The following is an 18,411-nucleotide window of genomic DNA, read 5'->3' as shown; positions in this document are numbered from 1 at the left end:
TTCAAACAGCTGGTTTACTTCTCCTTAGAAGGTTCATTTGACTCAAGCACCTCTTCTCATCCACGCCCCGCCTCAATCAGGCTCATTTAAAAAGCAAGGCATCTCTATGATCTCAGGTCATAACTCAGGGTGAACAGCAGACATGAGAAAGCAGAAAGCTAGCAGCTAGGGGGGCAGGCAGCAGGGCACCAAGATAATTTTAGACACTGGATTTAATAGCCGTACAGCTAGGGAGGGAAGGATCTGTTGTTTTCAGTGTGTCTCGGCTTCTCATTTCCCCAATCTGCAATTCAGTTTATCACGGTTACATATCAGTTTGAAATGTGTTGGGGCGGTTTTAAGTCCACATGAAAATTTATCAGCATTTTAGCACGAATTTATCCTAGTATACACACTTTTGTATGAAACTTTGCCTAATACTAAGCACTATTCCCTAATACATTTTGTGTGCTGTTTTAAGCAACACAATATTTTTAATACACACTTTCCCCTAAATTTTGCATTTTTCGTACACGTTACTTAGCTAGAGAACTGTACCGCAAATTCTGAAAAGCATGAATTTCACAGGATGGCTGAGTTTCAGTTTTGGTACTGCCTCAGAAATGTGAAGTGAGTTGAATGTCTTCCCCAGTCCTGCTACAGCAGGCTCACAACCCAAAGGACACAGCACACAAGGGAAAAGAGACAGGTAGGAAGTGGGGGGAACCAATACTAAAAGTTAAATAGCTCTTATGATGATCATGATCTTATGAAGTATTGTCCTAGAATTTGTGGTATGGGGTGAAATGTTTGACGAAGGACTGTAGTTCCGTGGTACAGTGCATAGGCTTTGCATGAGGGAAGTTCCAAGTCCAATTGCTGGCAGCTCCACGTACTAAGGGTGGGGGGAAATCTTATCTGCAACCCAGGAGTGCTGCTGCCCCTCAATGTGTACCTAGCCCAGAGGTGGCCAACCTGATGCCCTCTAAATTCTGGTAGACTACAATATCCCTGGGGCTGATGAAAGCTAGAGTCTAGCAACACCTGGAGGAGTAGCACATTGTTTACCCTGATCTAGCCTATTCCCTGAGGTGCTCGTTTTCTATGTGCAGGGAGTTTCCCTCCTTTAGATGGGTGACATGGACATTCCATCACATAAGCTTTCATTTGCTGTCTGATGTGATGCTGCTTGACCACCTTGGAGCACCCCACAGATCCTGACAACTACGCCATAATAACGACAGTCACTCTGCAAGTAAATATTATCCGCTAGTGACCAGGCGGTTCCTTGATTTCCCCTCCCCATAAAAGGATGGTGTACATCATTAGGCCTTGAGACATAATGATGTTTTGATCAATAACTGGCGTACGCCAAGAAAGGGACAATTAATAATTAATTTATATGGCACTTTCAATTTCAGAAGTACTTTGCAATCTTCAGCTCGCCCAATATACGAGACAGGTGGCTGCTATTTTGAGGCAAGTTGCTCAGGCTGTGGCTCATTCCAGGACAAATACTCTTAGCACTGGCCCTGAAATAATCCAGTAAATTGGGATTGCTTCTTAGGGGTGATATCAGATGCTTGCTAATTCTGATTTTTTTTATACAGCACATAAACTGCCTTCTTGACCATTGGACCCATTATTGGTCTCGTCCGCTCAATCAGCCAGAGTCTGTCTTTGCATGCAGGGGAAGTCCCTAACTCACTAAGGGTTTAAGACCCATCGGCTACCCTCACCTGGTTTAGCTGGCCAGTTGAAGCCAATCCCAGGATGCGGCTACTGTTGCAAGCTGACAGCTTCTGGGAGCCACTGGTGAGAGCTGAGTGCAAGGTGGGGACCAAAGGTGGACAAACTGTGGGATGTAATCCACTGGGAGCAGTCAAGTACAACATTCCTTGTAATGCTAGAGAAGACATGTGAGGGAATGTTTGGTTCAGCCAGACGAAACTTCCTGTTCCTCTTGGCTGGAGTATCCTTCCTTTGCATGTGATGAAAGGTGGGCATGACCTTACCTGTCCAGGTAACAAAAGGACGAGTCACACAGCATACCTCTCTCTTTTTCACTTCCTTCTACGTTTGACCAGCTTTTAGCTAGGACTGCTCTGCTAGCTCTCAGCTAGCAGAAGCACTGGGATTGCCCCCCCCCAATATGGGGTAGATCCACATGTACTTATTTGTAACTAAGTCTGCCTTCATGGATCCAACTGTGGACTGATGTAAGTAAACTTCCTTTATTGACTTTGAATAAGATTGTGGCGTCTTTATTCTTTTAAGAGGGATTCAAGGGAACTTACCAGGAACGTACAATTCAATCTCAGACAGATTGAATTGTATAATAGTGAGAGGCTTACACAAGCCTGCAACCAGCTATCTGCTGTGTATGTAAAAAGGGGAATGTAAACTCTGCTTAGTAAAGGAACTTGCTACCGCAAATTAGGAAGGATATTAATAAACAATATATATCCTCTCCTGCCACCCTGAACATTCCCACACAAACTACCCCAGAAGGAGCACAATGTGTCCCCCAACCATAGCTGTCAACTTTCCCCCTTTTTTAAGGGAAATTCCCTTATTCCCAATAGGATTCCTCAGAATAAAAGGGAAAAGTTGACTGCTATGCCCCCAACAGAAGTCCTAACACTCCCCTAACACCTCATACACATCAATGAGACTTTTTGCCTCAATGTGCAGCAACACCCTGGGATGTGTTTGGTTTTTTTTCCAGGAATTACAGTTGCAGGATTCCAACCCAGAGAGAGCCATCTCCAAATATGGATGGTACTCGGGGTCTTTCTCTGAAGACGGATTGCACTGTTATTGCAGAGGGGAGAGGCTCCAAATAATGCAAGGGAGAGGGGAGTGAGCCTCAAATGTAGGAATCTCGATAAAGTGGCAGCCGTTGAAGCAGTTAATGGGCAATGAAAAGGGGTAGCCCTGCCACGGGGAATGGTGGAGAGCTTCCTTGCCCCCCCCTTTCCTGCGGCAATCTCCGGCAGCCTGGGAAGAGCAGACCCGACCAGCGACAGCCTGCTCAGACATATGCTTCTGATCACACTTTTCCGTCATTGCCGGCTGGCGTGCTGGGTCAGGCACAAGTCCCAGGTCCCAGCAGGGAAGGCCTGCGATGAGAGAGACAGGCACGATGGCTGGCTCTCCAAACTGCGGAGGAAAGGTAGAGCCCACCCTCCAAAAGCAGGGGCGCCCCCAGAAGGCAGGACTTGCCCTAGGATCTGACTGGCATGGGAGGGCCAGCTCAGCAGGCAGTTTTCTGTTTCAAGGACAGCCCGGTCCAAGTCCAGATTAAAAGGTGAGGTTTTTAGAGAGGATGAGTAGCCCTGAAGTTGTCTGCCCACACCTGGGCAACAGACTGAGCAGGCTGCCCGCAGCTTACCTAATCACAGCAGGGATAAAATTACAGTATAGCAATTCTTTCTACATGTGCAAGGCATATGCAAGCTTTATGGAAATCTATGTCTTCCTTTCGCCCATTGTTGGTGAGGCATTTCCTCTTCTGGGGAAAAGGGGCAGGTTCCGCAGCATTTTAATGAGAATTTCCCCTAATACAGTGGTATCTCGGGTTAAATACTTAATCCGTTCCGGAGGTCCGTTCTAAACCTGAAACTGTTCTTAACCTGAAGCACCACTTTAGCTAATGGGGCCTCCTGCTGCTGCCACGCCGCCACTATGCAATTTCTGTTCTCAGCCTGAAGCAAAGTTCTTAACCCGAGGTACTATTTCTGGGTTAGCGGAGTCTGTAACCTGAAGCGTATGTAACCCGAGGTACCACTGTATACACATCCATGTGTGCTATTTTGCCCAATATACATATTTCTGCAAAGCAATATCCTTCAATGTGTCTCTGTGTTATTTTCCCTAGGATATGCATTTTTATTGCACATCTTCACCTTGTATGCTATTTTTCCTATATATTCCTTGGCTCGCATGGCTGGCGAACTGCATTGCAAAATTTGGGGTAGGGCACATTTTGAAGGAAGCCCGTGTTTCAGTTTGCGTATTGTTTTGGAAAGTGGAAATGTCGAGTCACGATTGGATGCTTAGATTGGATGTGTATATTTAGATTTATGAGTTAACTGTAAAATGTGAAAATGAAAAATAAAATATTTAATAATAAGTGTGAGCTGAGTCTGATTTCTCCCCTGCCCCTAGTCTGCGGGCCACATTCCCTTCTGGGCATCTTCCGGGGGGGGGGGTATGCTAGACCTGCACAGTAATAGGAGGCAAAGTAGGCACAGCAATCAATGTAAATGTTTCCTTTGTACAGAAGGCTGGTATCTAAATGTACACACAAACAGCCCCCCCATGCATCTTTTTCTGCAAGTAAACGATGCTTTATTTCTAAAAGGAGTCCCGTTTTTTGCACCCAGTTGCTTCAAGCTGCACAATATTATTATCTGTAATAGATTTCTCTATCTTTCATCCAGGCAAGCAAGAAGCATCAGAGTCCAGAGGCACATTCCAGCCAGGCAAAGCGACGCCAGTGAGGGGTGTAACTGCAGAGAGTCTGGAGGCTCAATAGAGGGGTCTGGAGGGCTGTATTTGGCCCTCAACCAGAAGTTCCCATCCCTGTGTTACATTAGACCAGGGGTAGGCAACCTAAGGCCCAGGGGCCGGATGCGGCCCAATCACCTTCTCAATCCAGCCTGCAGCCAGTCCGGGAATCAGCGTGTTTTTACATGAGTAGAATGTGTGCTTTTATTTAAAATGCATCTCTGAGTTATTTGTGGGGCATATTCTTTTTTTTTCCTTCCAAAATATAGTCCGGCCCACCACATGGTCTGAGGGACAGTGGACTGACCCATGGCTGAAAAAGGTTGCTGACCCCTGCATTAGACCAATTAAAAGACACACAGACAACCAATTCCTGGGATAGCTTAGTCAGTAGAGCATGAAACTCTTAATCTCAGGGTTGTAGGTTCAAGCCCCACGTTGGGCAAAAGATTCCTGCATTTCAGGGGGTTGGACTAGATGACCCTCATAGTCCCTTCCAACTCTACAATGCTATTGTTCTGAATTGTTTGCAGGGAGGCTAGACAACGCTGCATCAAAGCAAGTGTCACCCCACACTTTCCATTGCATTTCCTGTCTTTTGGGGAAGTGGGTTTGTTGCACAAGAGCACCGGACAAACTGTAAATTCCACAACCTAAGTTTGCCGGTGTGTGACGGACTCCCATCCTTAAAATAGTGGCCTTCTGGAACCACCCACAGTGCTATTCTCCTCCAGCGCTTTGCACTTTGCGGATTCAGCCAGCCAGAGCCTCTGTTGTAATACACAGAGCGGGACACACACACATTAATCGCTGGAATGGATCAGGGGAGCTTTGCCTAGTTGCTGGCCATGAACTGCTGCCCTGAGATTAGGAATTAGTTCAATACGTGCCAGGATCCAGGTTCTACAGTGAGAAAAGAGGTCTTTAGCCTATCAAAGGCGGTCCCGTCAGGTCAGAGGCCACGGTCTGGTTGTTTCAGTTCAAGATCCCTGGCAGGTCCTTTTCGCATTGCCTCTAGAATAATTTTGCATGGGAGTTGTGTGGAGGCTGCCAGATGACGGTTCCTTGCTAGCAGCCCCTCCCCTCCCAGTGGCTGCCAGCAGAACTCAGGCTAGGTTGTCAACTGACCAGAAACTGGTCTGCTCCTGTGCCTTTAATAGCAGCTTCATGGGCAGAAATCCATAAAGGAAGCTTTCCCCCAGCCTGGAGCAGAGTGTTATCAACTACTAATGCCTATCAGCTGCTATTATTAAAGGAACAGGAAGACCAGAACCCAGAAGGTATGCAGGGAGAAGAAGTCTGGCTGGCCATTGGCAAACTAGAGATTTTACCCTTTTATCTCTGCTGCTGAGTTGGTCCTTCTCAGTCTTGTGATTTCCCCTTCTTTGCAGTGCTTCCATTACTTTTTTTTGGGGGGGGGATAGGGGACCCTTAATCCATACCCGGGACGCGGGTGGCACTGTGGGTTAAACCACAGAGCCTAGGACTTGCCAATCAGAAGGTCAGCAGTTCGAATCCCTGCAACGGGGTGAGCTCCTGTTGCTTGGTCCCTGCTCCTGCCAACCTAGCAGTTTGAAGGCACGTCAAAGTGCAAGTAGATAAGTAGGTACCACTCCTCTGGGAAAGTAAACGGCGTTTCCGTGCACTGCTCTGGTTCACCAGAAGTGGCTTAGTCATGCTGGCCACATGACCCGGAAGCTGTACACTGGCTCCCTCGGCCAATAAAGCGAGATGAGCGCCGCAACCCCAGAGTCGTCAGCGACTGGATCTAACAGTCAGGGGTCCTTTACCTTTATTCCATACCCACACCACAACACTATCCCCACCACCCTGCAATTTTAAGAAAATAGTGTCTCTCCGATGTAGCCTTCCAAAAATGGTTGCTAGAGTCTGGCACAAAAAGTTAATTCCCAGGAAACTCAAGCACTCCTCCGTAGATTTGAAGGTAAAAGAGGCATCTTGGACTCCTGAAACAAGGACTGCCAAAAAAACCCCAAACAGCTGGGAAGGGCTTGTGGGGAAGGGATGAGATCCTGGCTCCCTTGCAGAGCATCTGCACTGTGGGTGGTTCCAGAAGGCCACTATTTTAAGGGTGGGAGTGAGCCGGGAGGAGACCCTGGCTCTGTTGCAGATCATCTGCTTTGCACGCAGAAAGTGCTAAAATCAATTCATGGCATCCCCAGGCAGGGCTGGGAGAGACCTCTGTCTGGAGGCCTGGAGAGCCGCTTCCTGTCAGGGTAGAGCGTGCAGAGTTGGATGGACCCAGGACCCCAATATGGGAGTGTTGCTCCAACTCAGTACAAGGCAGCTTTCTGCAGGAAGGAGCTGTAGCTCAGTGGGAAAGAACCTGCGTCGCATGCAGAAGATCACGGGTTCCATCCCCTGTGGCATCTCCAGATGGACTGGGAGCTGAAACCCTGGAAAGCTGCTGCCAGTCAGTGTAGACAACACTGAGCCAGAGGGACCAATGGTCTGACTCAGCCTAAGCCCAGCTTCCTACGTTTCAGATTCCGCCATGTTTCTAAAAGCAAGGGTGTTTTACAAATTGACACCTCTCTGAAATGAATTTCAAGGCTGGTTTGCACAACTATTTTTAGACGGAGAGGCGTCTGGGACACAGATATTGTTTGCTTGTTTTTCTCCTGTTGGGGGCACAGGTAGGGGCTGCCACTATTTCTTTCCTCTTCAAGGGGCCTTGCTCCTGTGTTTCTTCAGTACAGCTGACACCCAGAAATGTCACAAGAGATGCCCCAACCACCCTGTGTTTTGCCTCCATGTCAGGAAAAGCCTCTCCTTATTCAACACACAGGAGCAGAGAGCAAGTAAAGAGTAAAAGTTAAGATGGCACTCCTACTCTTGTGTCAATACAAACTGAGCATTGTTTAACCACCTCCATTAAAGGTGAGTTGTGGCATGATGAATGGGCATCTGGATGAGCAGTGAGTTTCCTGGGGTAGAAAAATGCCACAAAGTCCACAATGGATTTTTTTTTCATGCTTTACAGCTCAGCTGAGTTCAAGAGCCACATGAGCTTGGATGAGTCCATGGTTTTCCTACTCAGAGTAGACCTCTTGGAATCAATTGGCAAGCCTAACTTGAGTTTTTTCCCATTTCCATGGGTCTACTCTGAATTGGATACAACCCGATATTACCTTTGGCATTGAGTGAGCCTACTTGGAGACAAAATGGGGAGGAAAAGAACCAGGGATGTCACCATCTTGAACTCCTTGGGGTGGAATATAACTGCAGTATATAAGGAAATAACCAGTGCTATTTCACTAGAAAAAGAGGTGCCAGAACTCACCATGAATGCCTCCTTTGTTCTTTTATAATGGCAGTGGTGCCCACCTGAGAGGAACTGAGTTCTGGTGAGTTGCAGCTAAAGCAAAGCCCTGGAAATAACCTTTGAGGGTTCATTTGCCGGGTTCGCAACCTTGGGAGAGATCTATAAGCACAGCATGCAAAGTGGAGAGTCCACACAGTGCCTCTGTGACAAGGGCTGTGGTGCAGTAGGTCTTGGATGCCGAAGGTTCTGGGTTCAATCCCCGGTATTGGCAGTTTAAGGGCCAGGCAGGCGGTGCTGGGAAAGAACTCTACCCAAGACCCTGGAGGGCCACCGCTGGCCAAAAGCAGGGATTCTGAGCATCGTGGACCCATAGGGCTGTATCCAATGTTAGTCCTACTCACAGCAGCCCCATTGAAATTAATGGGCATGACATTGCCTGGATCTATTGATTTCCATGGGTGTGCCTCTTGAGTAAAAGTTGGCTGGTGGTGACTCATAGGCTAACCTACTATAAAAACAACTTCCTCTGTGTAATCTTCCTAGTGTGGAATAGGAGCTGAGAGATTCCTACATTGCAGGGGGTTGGACTAGATGACCCCTGGGTCCCTTTGAAATCTAGGATTCTAGGATCCCCACCTGGCCATGAAGCTCACTGCGTGACCTTGGGCCAGTCACTGCCTCTCAGCCTAGCCTACCTCACAGGGTTGTTGCCGGGATTAACTGAGGAAGGGGAGAACCATATACTCCACCTTGAACCTCTGGGAGAAAAAGGTGTGATATAAATGCAATAGATACCTAACTAATGAAATGCTATGCATGCTGACGTTTTTGCTCACGCCAGAAACAAGTCTGGTTTCAGCATCAGAACTCAGTCCTAAGAAAGCAGAGTAGCAACAGTGTGCCCAGGCATGTACAAAGGGCCTCTTCTTGACCAGTGGGATCATCAGAACTATCCTGCAAACATCAGGGTCCCATGTCAGAATGCATGCTTTCCAGTTGGGGTTGAGCCCCTGGGACCTATATAAATACGCAGCCTTGACTACTACGGGACACAGGACATCCCTAGACCGCTACGCCTCCCGCGCACATCCCAACACCTGCCCATCGTGCAGGGAAGTCTCCTCTGACCCACCTGTTCACTTGCAAGGGCTGCAGCTCCTCCTTCTGAAAGCAGGCGAAGCAGAAGGAATCCATCTCCCCGAGGATGCAAGGAAGGGGGCGAACCAACTCCAGTCCAGTGCTAGCATCTCTCTTTGCCCGCGGCGGGGCTGCCCTCTGCTGTCCCGGCCCAGTCGCTGAGAGGAAGCATCTCAGCCCTTGGTCCCTCTCATGACCTGCCTCTCCTTCCAGCTTGCAAAGCTGTCACAGCTCCCCTTGCAGAGGCCCTGCCAGGCCGGGAGCTGGACCAGGAGCCTCCAGGGCCAAAGAGGTGAGCGGTGGTGTTTTGCGGCCTAAGCAAGGGGTCTCGTCAATCTCAGGCCTTAACAGGCTCCCTGACAGGCAGTGAGACCAAAGCAGGCTTTCACACCTTCATTCTCAAAGGGTTGACTATCTCCTGCTATGCTTGGTTCTCCAAGTCTCACCATGGGGAGTCCTTTCAGCCCACCTTGTAGCTTCTATAGACCCCAAGCCTGCTCAACAGGCGTGTAGACCTCAGTATATTCCTCTCCACCCAGGACCCTCTTTGTCAAACCTTGCTGGCACCACTCTCTTTGGCTGTGGACAACCAGACCTCAGAGCAGGCCCACTCCAGCATGGGCACAGAAGGCAGAGATGTTCTCAGGCTTCGAGTGAGGAGCTTTGCAAGACAGGAGATGTTCCCTTCAGGTCAGGACCATCACCAGGCGTCGTCTCCCAGGAGCAGGTGCAAGGTAGTCTTGACTGCACGTCCCAGTTGTTGGTGGCGGCGATACTCCTCTGAAAGTGCCGTCACTCTTCTGGAAGGGACAGGAGGTCAGTCCTGGGCTGGCCAGATTGCCGTGACGGACCGTGGAACCTGGCACTCAAAGCATCCCAGCGCAACGAGAGAAGCTCTCTCTTCCAGGGACCATCTGTGTGGATGTCGCCAGCTGCAGCAGTCCATATCTGTGGGACAGGAGAAGGAGTTGGTGGCAGCAAGTTGTATGGAAAGATATGCGTGTGCATGAGAGAGAGAGAGAGAGAGAGAGAGAGAGGGAGGGAGAGCAGTGTTCCTCCTTGACAGTTCATTCAGGCTGCGCAGCCAAGGAGACCGGGAGAGCAGCCCAGGCTGGCCAAGCGCACACAGCCTCTCTCGCCCCGGGAATAAAAACTTATGGGTCCGCCAAAGAGACCCAGTTCCGCAGGGCTTGTCTCATTGACAGAGCAGCCGGCTCCCTCTGACAGATAAAGCAGCGTGGGTATTAATAGCTCAAGATTCACGCGGAGAGGCTGGCGGGTTAACTCTTGTGCTGCCAGCAACCCAGCCTCCTCCATCTACAGGTTCTCTAGGACCGAACGGCTACTGGAGCTCATGTGCTCAAGCACAGGCTCTCTCTATCTCTCATCAGTCTCCAGGAGGCGTGGGGTGGAAGGTTGCCACTGTCTCATTTGGATTGGAGTTTCTTTTTTGCTTTTCAACTGCCCATGCTCCTGCACCTTCAACAACAGCCCACTGTAAGCGGGGGAAGCTCTCCTTTCAAAAGCAAAAGAAGCCGTGGCAAACCCCCCCCCCCCCCGTACTCTGAGCTATGCTTCAAACTGCAGAAGAGCGGGAGCAGTTTTGAAAGTTGGCAGCCCAAGGGGGAGGTAGAAGGCCTCTAAGGAGGGCCAGCATCTCCCTGCCAAAGCTTGCATTGATTTTTAAATATGGGGATCAGTGGGGAAGCCGTTCCTCTCTCCCTACGTCTCCCCTTAACTATTGTGCATTAAAGTAGGTTAAATCAATACCACATCTCGTTTATTCTCTGTTTTGTATTATTTTGCTGCTAGGTCAGCTGGCAGTAGAATCCCCAGTGTGGATCAGATCTCCTGAGCCCCAGGGCAGTCCTTTTATTTAGAGACACAGCTACCAAGATGGATGTACCCCACTAAGTCTTTGAGGACACACACAGCCAGCCGATAGCCAGCCGATCCCTTAATAGTAGGGAATGTCAGAATATGGACATGCAGCACAGACCCATATGTCTGTTTAATCTTGGAGCCCAGGGAGAGGGACAGGCAGAAACATGCAGATGCATAAGTTTCCGTGCTAGGAAAGAAGGAGAAATTGGATTCGGGTCTCACTTGAAGCTGAATCTATCAAATCTGCACCTTCCGAAATAATATGCAAACTGAAACAAGGTTACCCATAAAAAAATCGCACTTGCCCAAATTTCACTATGCAAGTTTGCCAACCAGCCAATGTTTACAAAAACAGGAAAACATGAATAAAAATGAATGTACCAGTGAAAATCACGCACAACAATGCATTATATTAGGGGGAATGGCTTGCAAAGTGCACATTAGGCAAAACTGCACATAGAAATGTGCACATTTTGTGTTCAGAAATTTGCACAAAAGTGCTGATGAATATTTGTGAGGTTCTTTATAATAAATAAATAAAGTGCAAATGTCTGCAAAAGGTGGGGAACAGGATTTAAGATTGGAAAAAGTTAGAAATTGGGAGAACTGAAATGGACAGATCCTTCTGTCCCTAAGTATCCCTAGGTCCTGTTCTTGACAGCCTCGGGCTTTGGCCTCTTCTCATTCTCCAGTGTTGCAGTACAGCCCTCTTGTGTCTGTAATATATTCTGCAACATCATGCAAATCCTTGCCTGTGCCTTCGTCATGTGAAGAAGCTGCTCTGTGTATTACTGGATACACTTTTTAATTCAGCAGAGCACAGGAGGAGCTTACTTCCCCTGGCCACCCTATTGCTCACTAGTTGTTGGACTAAGAAGTGTGTGGAAAGTGGTTTATAAAGGATACCACGTGTCCTTCATAGCAAGTTTGCACTCCTGCAGTGCAGGAATCTCAACTGAAGCATCCCTGACACATGGCCACCCAAGCCCTGCTTAAAAAACCTTCAGTGAAGGAGAACCCACCACCTTCAGAGGAAATCTGCTCCACCGTTGAATAACTTACTGTCAGAAAGTTCCCCCCAATGGTTAGGTGGAATCGCCTTTCTTGTAATTTGAATCCATTGCTTCTGATGTTTCTCATGAAGACCCTGCTCATCACAGCAGATCATTGGTCCACTGGCCTCATACTGGTCTCCTCTGACTAGAAGTAGCATACTAGGGTCTTGGAGAAGGGGGCTTTCTTTCCCCAAGGTTGCTACTTGAGATGTTTCAGGTGGAGAAGGCTAGAACTGAACATGGGAACCTTCTGCATGAGAAAAATGTATCCCACCACCAAGTTCTAGCCCATCCCCAAGTGCTTCTCAGCGGAGTCAGTCCATATATTCAGCTGCTGTTCTCCAAGTGTGCACAGTCAACGGAGCACTGTTCATTCTGCATATGTGTGAACTAGTCATTACAATAATTAAATTCAGTGCCTAAGCTGCATTGTCACACAAGTCATCTTTCACACACCTCGAATTCACACCTGCTTGCAACGGAAGGATGCCAAAAATATTTATGTGGTCTGGCTCAAGCGATGCTAAGAAACATTTGATTTTGCATTCCTCCATCCAATGAACTCAGGCCATCTTTTTTTTACCTTCGCGACAACCCTGTGAGGTGGGCTACGCAGGAAGCAGATTGAGGCCACCATAGTGGAGCAAGGATTTGAATCGAGGTCTCACCGATTAAAATCCACCACACACTAACCAATACATGAGACATTCCCTTCCTACCATTTAAGAGAAAAGACTACAATTTTGTGGGACTGAAGGACGATTCAGATTGGGGTTGGGTGGGTGGTCTGGACTCACGCTGCTGTTCTATGATGAAGCCTGGAGCAAATGAAGTTGGCTCAGACATCTTTTTCATTTATTTGCTCAGTCTCTGTGTGTCTATGATGTCCTCAGAAAGCCTTTCCTAACCTCTAGATGGAAAGCTATTGCCTTGTGCCTGGGGGAGGGCGCAGAATTTAGGAGCCAGAAAATAATGGCACATGGGATGGGTTAAACAGAGGGCCCAAAAAGTGCATTCGGCTCCTTTAAAAAACTTCTCGGCCAGTGGTGACTTGTGCCCACTGGGACTGGTAAGTCAGAAGGCAGGGAGCCCAACAGTAGGGGGAGCCACAACTAATGGCAGGCAGTTCCCCATAGTCTTCCCTGCTGAGTTCTACCAGGGCAAAACAGAGACTGGGGGGGGGGGAGCTGACAGCCAGAGCCATCTCCTGGGCTGGTTGTAAGCAAGAAAACAGGAGAGTAGGGGTTGACTGAGGACAGACTGAGGTAGGTGGGGCAGTGCCCCATTGCCCCAACAGACCAGCCTCTGCTGCTCTCAGCAGATCAATCCCAGATTTCCATCTGTTCTGTCTTCTGTGTTCCTTAGTAAGCAGTGGGCCCTCGATGGCTCCCAAAGGATGGAAGCTGCACATCTGATTCTGATTCTTTTTTAATGGACTCATTTAGATTGGCATAGGAACGTGCACACTGGCATAGGAACGTGTACACAGAACTACTAGTGCAGACTTTAGGGGAGTTGCACAGAATTCTTCTGTGTGGAAAAAGCTGGTGTGGCCTCATGGTGAGCAGCCGGCGTTGCCCATATTGGAAGCCTCAACTTGACAGTTTTGACGTCCTTACCTGTAGGTAGGCTGAGAGTGTCGTGGTCATGACCTTGCGTTCTGGGGCACAGAGAGCAGCGGGTGGTGGGCACAGGTTCCTGGCTTTCCCCCCAGCATGGGGCTTTGTCATTTCTCCTTCTGAATTATTTAGTGTTCTTCAGTTTGAAATGCATCTCCCCAGCCTAACCCTGGCCCCGCTAATGGGAAAAATCAATCGCTTATTAATTTATGGGGGCCAGGAGGTTTTCGAATGCAGCTCGTAAAGAGCAGTTGGCCGGACGGCACGATCCGCTGGGACAGTGATGGGATGTCGCTGATGTTCTGGAGGGAACCTGAGCAGGCCAGAAGGGAAGTAACCCAAGGTGATGCGCATTGGGTACATTCCTCCTTCCCCTAGCCAGCATTGTGTCCTACAAAAGGTCCAGAGGTAAACATGTACAATCTGCACATCATTCCGGGTCCAGTCTCTGGTAGGAGTCCTACCTCTGCTACCTAAGACACAAGAAGTGCTCTGCTGGATTACCATCCTGTTCTCACAGTGGTCAACCACATGCTGATGGGAAGCTTAGGACCTGGACGCAACAGCACCCTCTCCCAATTTTGATTCCCAGTCACGGGTATTCAGAGGCATCCTGCCTCCATCAGTGGTGGTAGAACATAGAACCAGCCGTGGTGGTCAGATCCAAAGCTGACACCAGCACCTGACATCATGGACAAGCGGCTAGGGTCTAGCACCATAAGATGCTTACAGAGTCCAAATTCTGAGTCTGGCCCAAATGGCAGATTCTCTTCAGAGGAGCATGTTTAGATCACATCATCCTTAGTTGAGGGGGAGGGGAGATAGCCCTCCTTCTCGGGTATTTCTTAGCCATTCAGAGGACTCATTCTTGTCACCATTCAGCCAGTGTCCCTGACAAAAGGGAGGTTGTACAGTCACTCTGCTAGAACTATCAAGGCCATCTTTGTCTCCATCATCCCGTATAATAAAAATGTAAGGCTGTTGACATGCTGCAGTTCATATTGCCGCCAATAGGCGGCCACACTAAGTCCAGCATGACACAGGGGGCCCAGCAGGGGGCCCAGACAAGTTGTTTAAAGGAAGGGGGAAAGCACTTCACTCTGTGATCCATGCACCTACCCCACCCATCCCCGGTTGAACATGGCTGCGTGGGGGGAGGCATTTATTTTTTTTAAAAAAAATGCTTTCTCAAATGCATACCCCCTCCTTTAAAAGGGGTTGAGGTGAGCTGTAAGGGGAAGGGCTCAGGGAAAGCTATTAAGGAATGGGTGAGGTGTAAAGGAAGAGGAGTTTGAGCAGGTGTAGAGGTGTGGGGAAGGACGGTTGGCAAAGGGGTTGACAGGTTGGTGTGTGGAGGAGCAGGGGCAGTAGCCCCTAACCTTGCAATATATACATGGTGGCCTTAGGCAAGTCACTCTCAGTCTCCCTGTCTGCAAAATGGGGGTAATCAGACCTACTTTACAGGAGTATTGCAAAAATGACTAAGTTAATGGGATGTGCAGCTCTTTGAAGATGGAAGCATGTGATATACAGTGGTACCTCGGGTTAAGAACTTAATTTGTTCTGGAGATCTGTTCTTAACCTGAAACTGTTCTTAACCTGAAGCACCACTTTAGCTAATGGGGCCTCCTGCTGCTGCCGCACCGCCAGAGCACGATTTCTGTTCTCATCCTGAAGCAAAGTTCTTAACCCGAGGTAATATTTCTGGGTTAGCGGAGTCTGTAACCTGAAGCATACGTAACCTGAAGCGTATGTAACCTGAGGTACCACTGTAAATCCATAAAAAGAGGACCTGTTTCCATTCAGTGGAACCCAACTTTTAAAAGTTTTCTTTAGGGGTTGGGTAAGACATTTAAGTACACTCAGAATAGCATTACTCTTGGCCCCGGTGTTTGTATTCAACCACTTAGATCGGTTTTCTCTGCAGACGCCTCCCAGGGCCCTCCTAGACGGTAAGATCATCCCCATTAGTGGAAGGCCTTTCAAGGCCTTGATGTTCTCAGATGATATTGAAATTCTCCGGAGCGTATAGAACAAAACAACAAACTCTCAGAATGGAACAATTGTTTCCCCCCCTGCAGCTTGGAACAGGTTCCAAAAGAACAAACCTCTGGGCAGCCTTGGGGCTGTGTGATAGGCAGAGGTAATGGTATTATCTGGACAAATGGGATCAGGACGGGCTCTGATGCTGGTGAAATTTAAGGCCAGTATCTCAGTTGTTCTGCTTCTTTGTAAGCATCAGGCTTGGAGGGGAATCAAAGCATCCCCTGCAAATTCAGAACCATGAATTTGCATCCAGATGTGTGCAGTGAGTAGAATTGCTGTTAGGATTGCCAGCTGACTAGATACAAACTTGTCTTGATCTGCTCCTGCGCTTTTTGCAGCAGATTGACCTGCGGGGATCAGCCAAGGAAGTTTTTCATAGCATTTCATTTTGTAGAAAGCCACTTCGAGTCTCCTTGGAGAAATAGGTAGAATGAAAAATTTAAAAATATAATAAATTATACTCTCTCCTGATCAAAATCAAGCTGCTGATTAGACTTTTTTAAAAATGGCAGACTTTGTGTGACGTCAGTGTGGTGTGTTGAACAGAAAGCTATGAATTGTCCCAGCAAGGCCTGGTTTCACATCCCCATTGTCAGGTGCGAGCTATCATTAAATCACAACATGCCAGTTGGAGTTGGACTAGGCAGCCTTTCAAAATGGAGGATGACCTCAAAAAGAGGACTGTCCTCTATAAAATATAACACTTAGGGTTGTACTTCATTCCAAAACAACATACCAACTGAACCACAGCCATCCTTTGAAGTTTGCCCTTCTCTGGATTTTGTGATGCAGCTCTCAAGCCAGATAATGAGTACAGAAATGCATATTCAAAGTTGTGCATTAAAATGCATATGTTAGTAAAAAATAACATGCAAAAAATGCATTTTATTAGGGAAGGCTGCTTTGCAAAAAAAACCAAACAAACACAACAACAACAACCAACCAAAAAACCCCCCTGAACATTATGCAAAATTCACACAGAAATGTGCATATCAGGAGAAATCTGCAGTAAAATACTGATTAAATTTCACAAAAACTTGCCTAACAAACAAAAAACACGTTGAAAACTGATGTGCAAATGTGAGGAACTGAATTTAAGACTGGAAAAACAGAGAGAAACCAAGACTTGCCAGATCAGCTCATCCCTATCAAGCCCCACTACCCCAATCCTGAAACTTCCCCTACTTGACGCAGCCTTAGCACCAATGTAAGGGGCTCAATCTCCAGGCCCGGCCCAGGCTGCTGCAGGCAGTACAAACACACATCCACAAAAATAAATCTTAAAAATTTAATGTGTCAGCTAATGGGGTGCAGAGAGAGAGAGAGAGAGAGAGAGAGAGAGAGAGAGAGAATCTACTGACAAACATCAGGGCTCCTGGGATTCCCCTAATGGGTTCCAGGAAGCGATAGATGGCTAACCCAAAAGGCACTGTATAGTTGCTGGTAGCAAGGAACTTGGAAGCAGCGTCCTTGTTCTCTGGGGACACAAGGCCCGCCATGCATCAATGATATTTCATAAACATAGCCTGAGTCACTCCTAAAACCACAGCAGTTCTGGGAAAACCGAGAGTCCTGGAAGAATCACATTGCCAGATGTCCAGATCCGAGACCTTTCTTTGGCTTTGCCCATGCTTAATTTCTCCCCCTCCCCGTCCCTTTCCTTCAGTGTAAATACAATATAGAACTCAATAAAAACTCATTAGCTTGATCACAGCCTCAGAGAAATTGCAAGGTTTTAATAGTCGGGTGGCTGATTTTGCCTGGTTGTTGGCTTTGAGCTTATTTCATGCACTGTCACTTAAATAATTTGGGATATTTCCCTCCCCGCCCCCAAGTGCTAAGTTTCTAGGCCATCTCGCAGATACAGAGCACTGCTGGGGGGGGGGGCACCACTTGTGGCAGGAATTTCAGTAGGGATGGTGGGATTGGTTGAATGTGCCTGGGGCTAAGTGTAATTTAAGAAGAGGGTGGCAGGGGGGTGGATAAGAACAGGAGACCTCTTCTGGATCAGACCAAGGTTTTATCTAGTCTAGAAGAGAAGAAACTGTGGTCTTCTGGATGTTAGAATCATAGAATCATGGAGTTGGAAGTGATCCCTAGGGATTCCATGCAGGAATCTTTTGCCCAATGTGACCCTAAGTCTAGGAGTCTCATGCTCTACCAGCTGAGCTATGGACTCCAACTCCCATCAGACCCAGGAAGTATGGACCGTGGTCAGGGATGATGGGAATTATAATCCAGCAATATTTGGAGTAAGGGCATAAATTCCCCATCCCTGATTTAGTCCTGGATTTTCTAACAGCGGCTTACAAACAGAGTGTAAAGGCAACAATCTAGGGTAGTCCTGGGTCCTACTGTACAGGACTGAAAGCAACAACAACAGTGAATACTGCCTGTGAGTTTGCTGGATTCTATTGCATTCTGGGAATAGGAAGAATAAGCAAACATGGGCAATTTCTGTTCCCACTTACTTCTGTTATCATCAGAATTATCTGACATCCCTAACTTGAAAGTTGCATACTTAGATGAGAAATTTAATTTATTAAAAAAAAATAGTGAGCAAGCTTTTGAGTTCCACAGAACTCTTTTATCTGACAGTAAGTTAAACCAAGCTGGTGGAGGGGAAGCTAGGAGTGATGTGGTTGTTCCTCAGTTCCTCAACTTCTAATAATCTGGAGCTGGGATGCAGGATGAGTATGCAGACATATTTGCACCATACTTTCAAGGTAAGAGACAGGTTTAAGATGCATCCAGACCGCTGGGAGAAAGAAAGAGAGAAAGAAAGAAAGAACAAAGGAACATAAGATGAGCCTACTGGATCAGGCCAATGGCTTGATTTAGTCCAGTGTCATGTTCTCACTGTGGCCAAGCAACTGCCTCAATGGGAAGCAAG

At 47.7% G+C, this 18,411-nt stretch overlaps 2 protein-coding genes across 2 annotated transcripts in view; one reads left to right on the top strand and one right to left on the bottom strand.

Moving 5' to 3' along the window:
• SBK1 (SH3 domain binding kinase 1) overlaps window positions 1–10,119 on the bottom strand; it is a 68,211-nt gene extending 58,092 nt beyond the window's left edge. The window contains exon 1 of the mRNA XM_079952613.1: window positions 8,910–10,119. Coding sequence (XP_079808739.1) covers window positions 8,910–8,971 — 62 coding nt within the window. The 5' untranslated portion in view covers window positions 8,972–10,119. The remainder of the gene's footprint in view (window positions 1–8,909) is intronic.
• The window catches only part of PERCC1 (proline and glutamate rich with coiled coil 1), a 200,149-nt gene that overhangs the window by 73,885 nt on the left and 107,853 nt on the right, over window positions 1–18,411 (top strand). The window lies entirely within an intron of this gene.

Source organism: Podarcis cretensis (assembly GCF_951804945.1).
Source record: "Podarcis cretensis genome assembly, chromosome: 14".
Taxonomy (NCBI): domain Eukaryota; kingdom Metazoa; phylum Chordata; class Lepidosauria; order Squamata; family Lacertidae; genus Podarcis; species Podarcis cretensis.
This window is presented reverse-complemented; position numbering and strand designations above follow the sequence as displayed.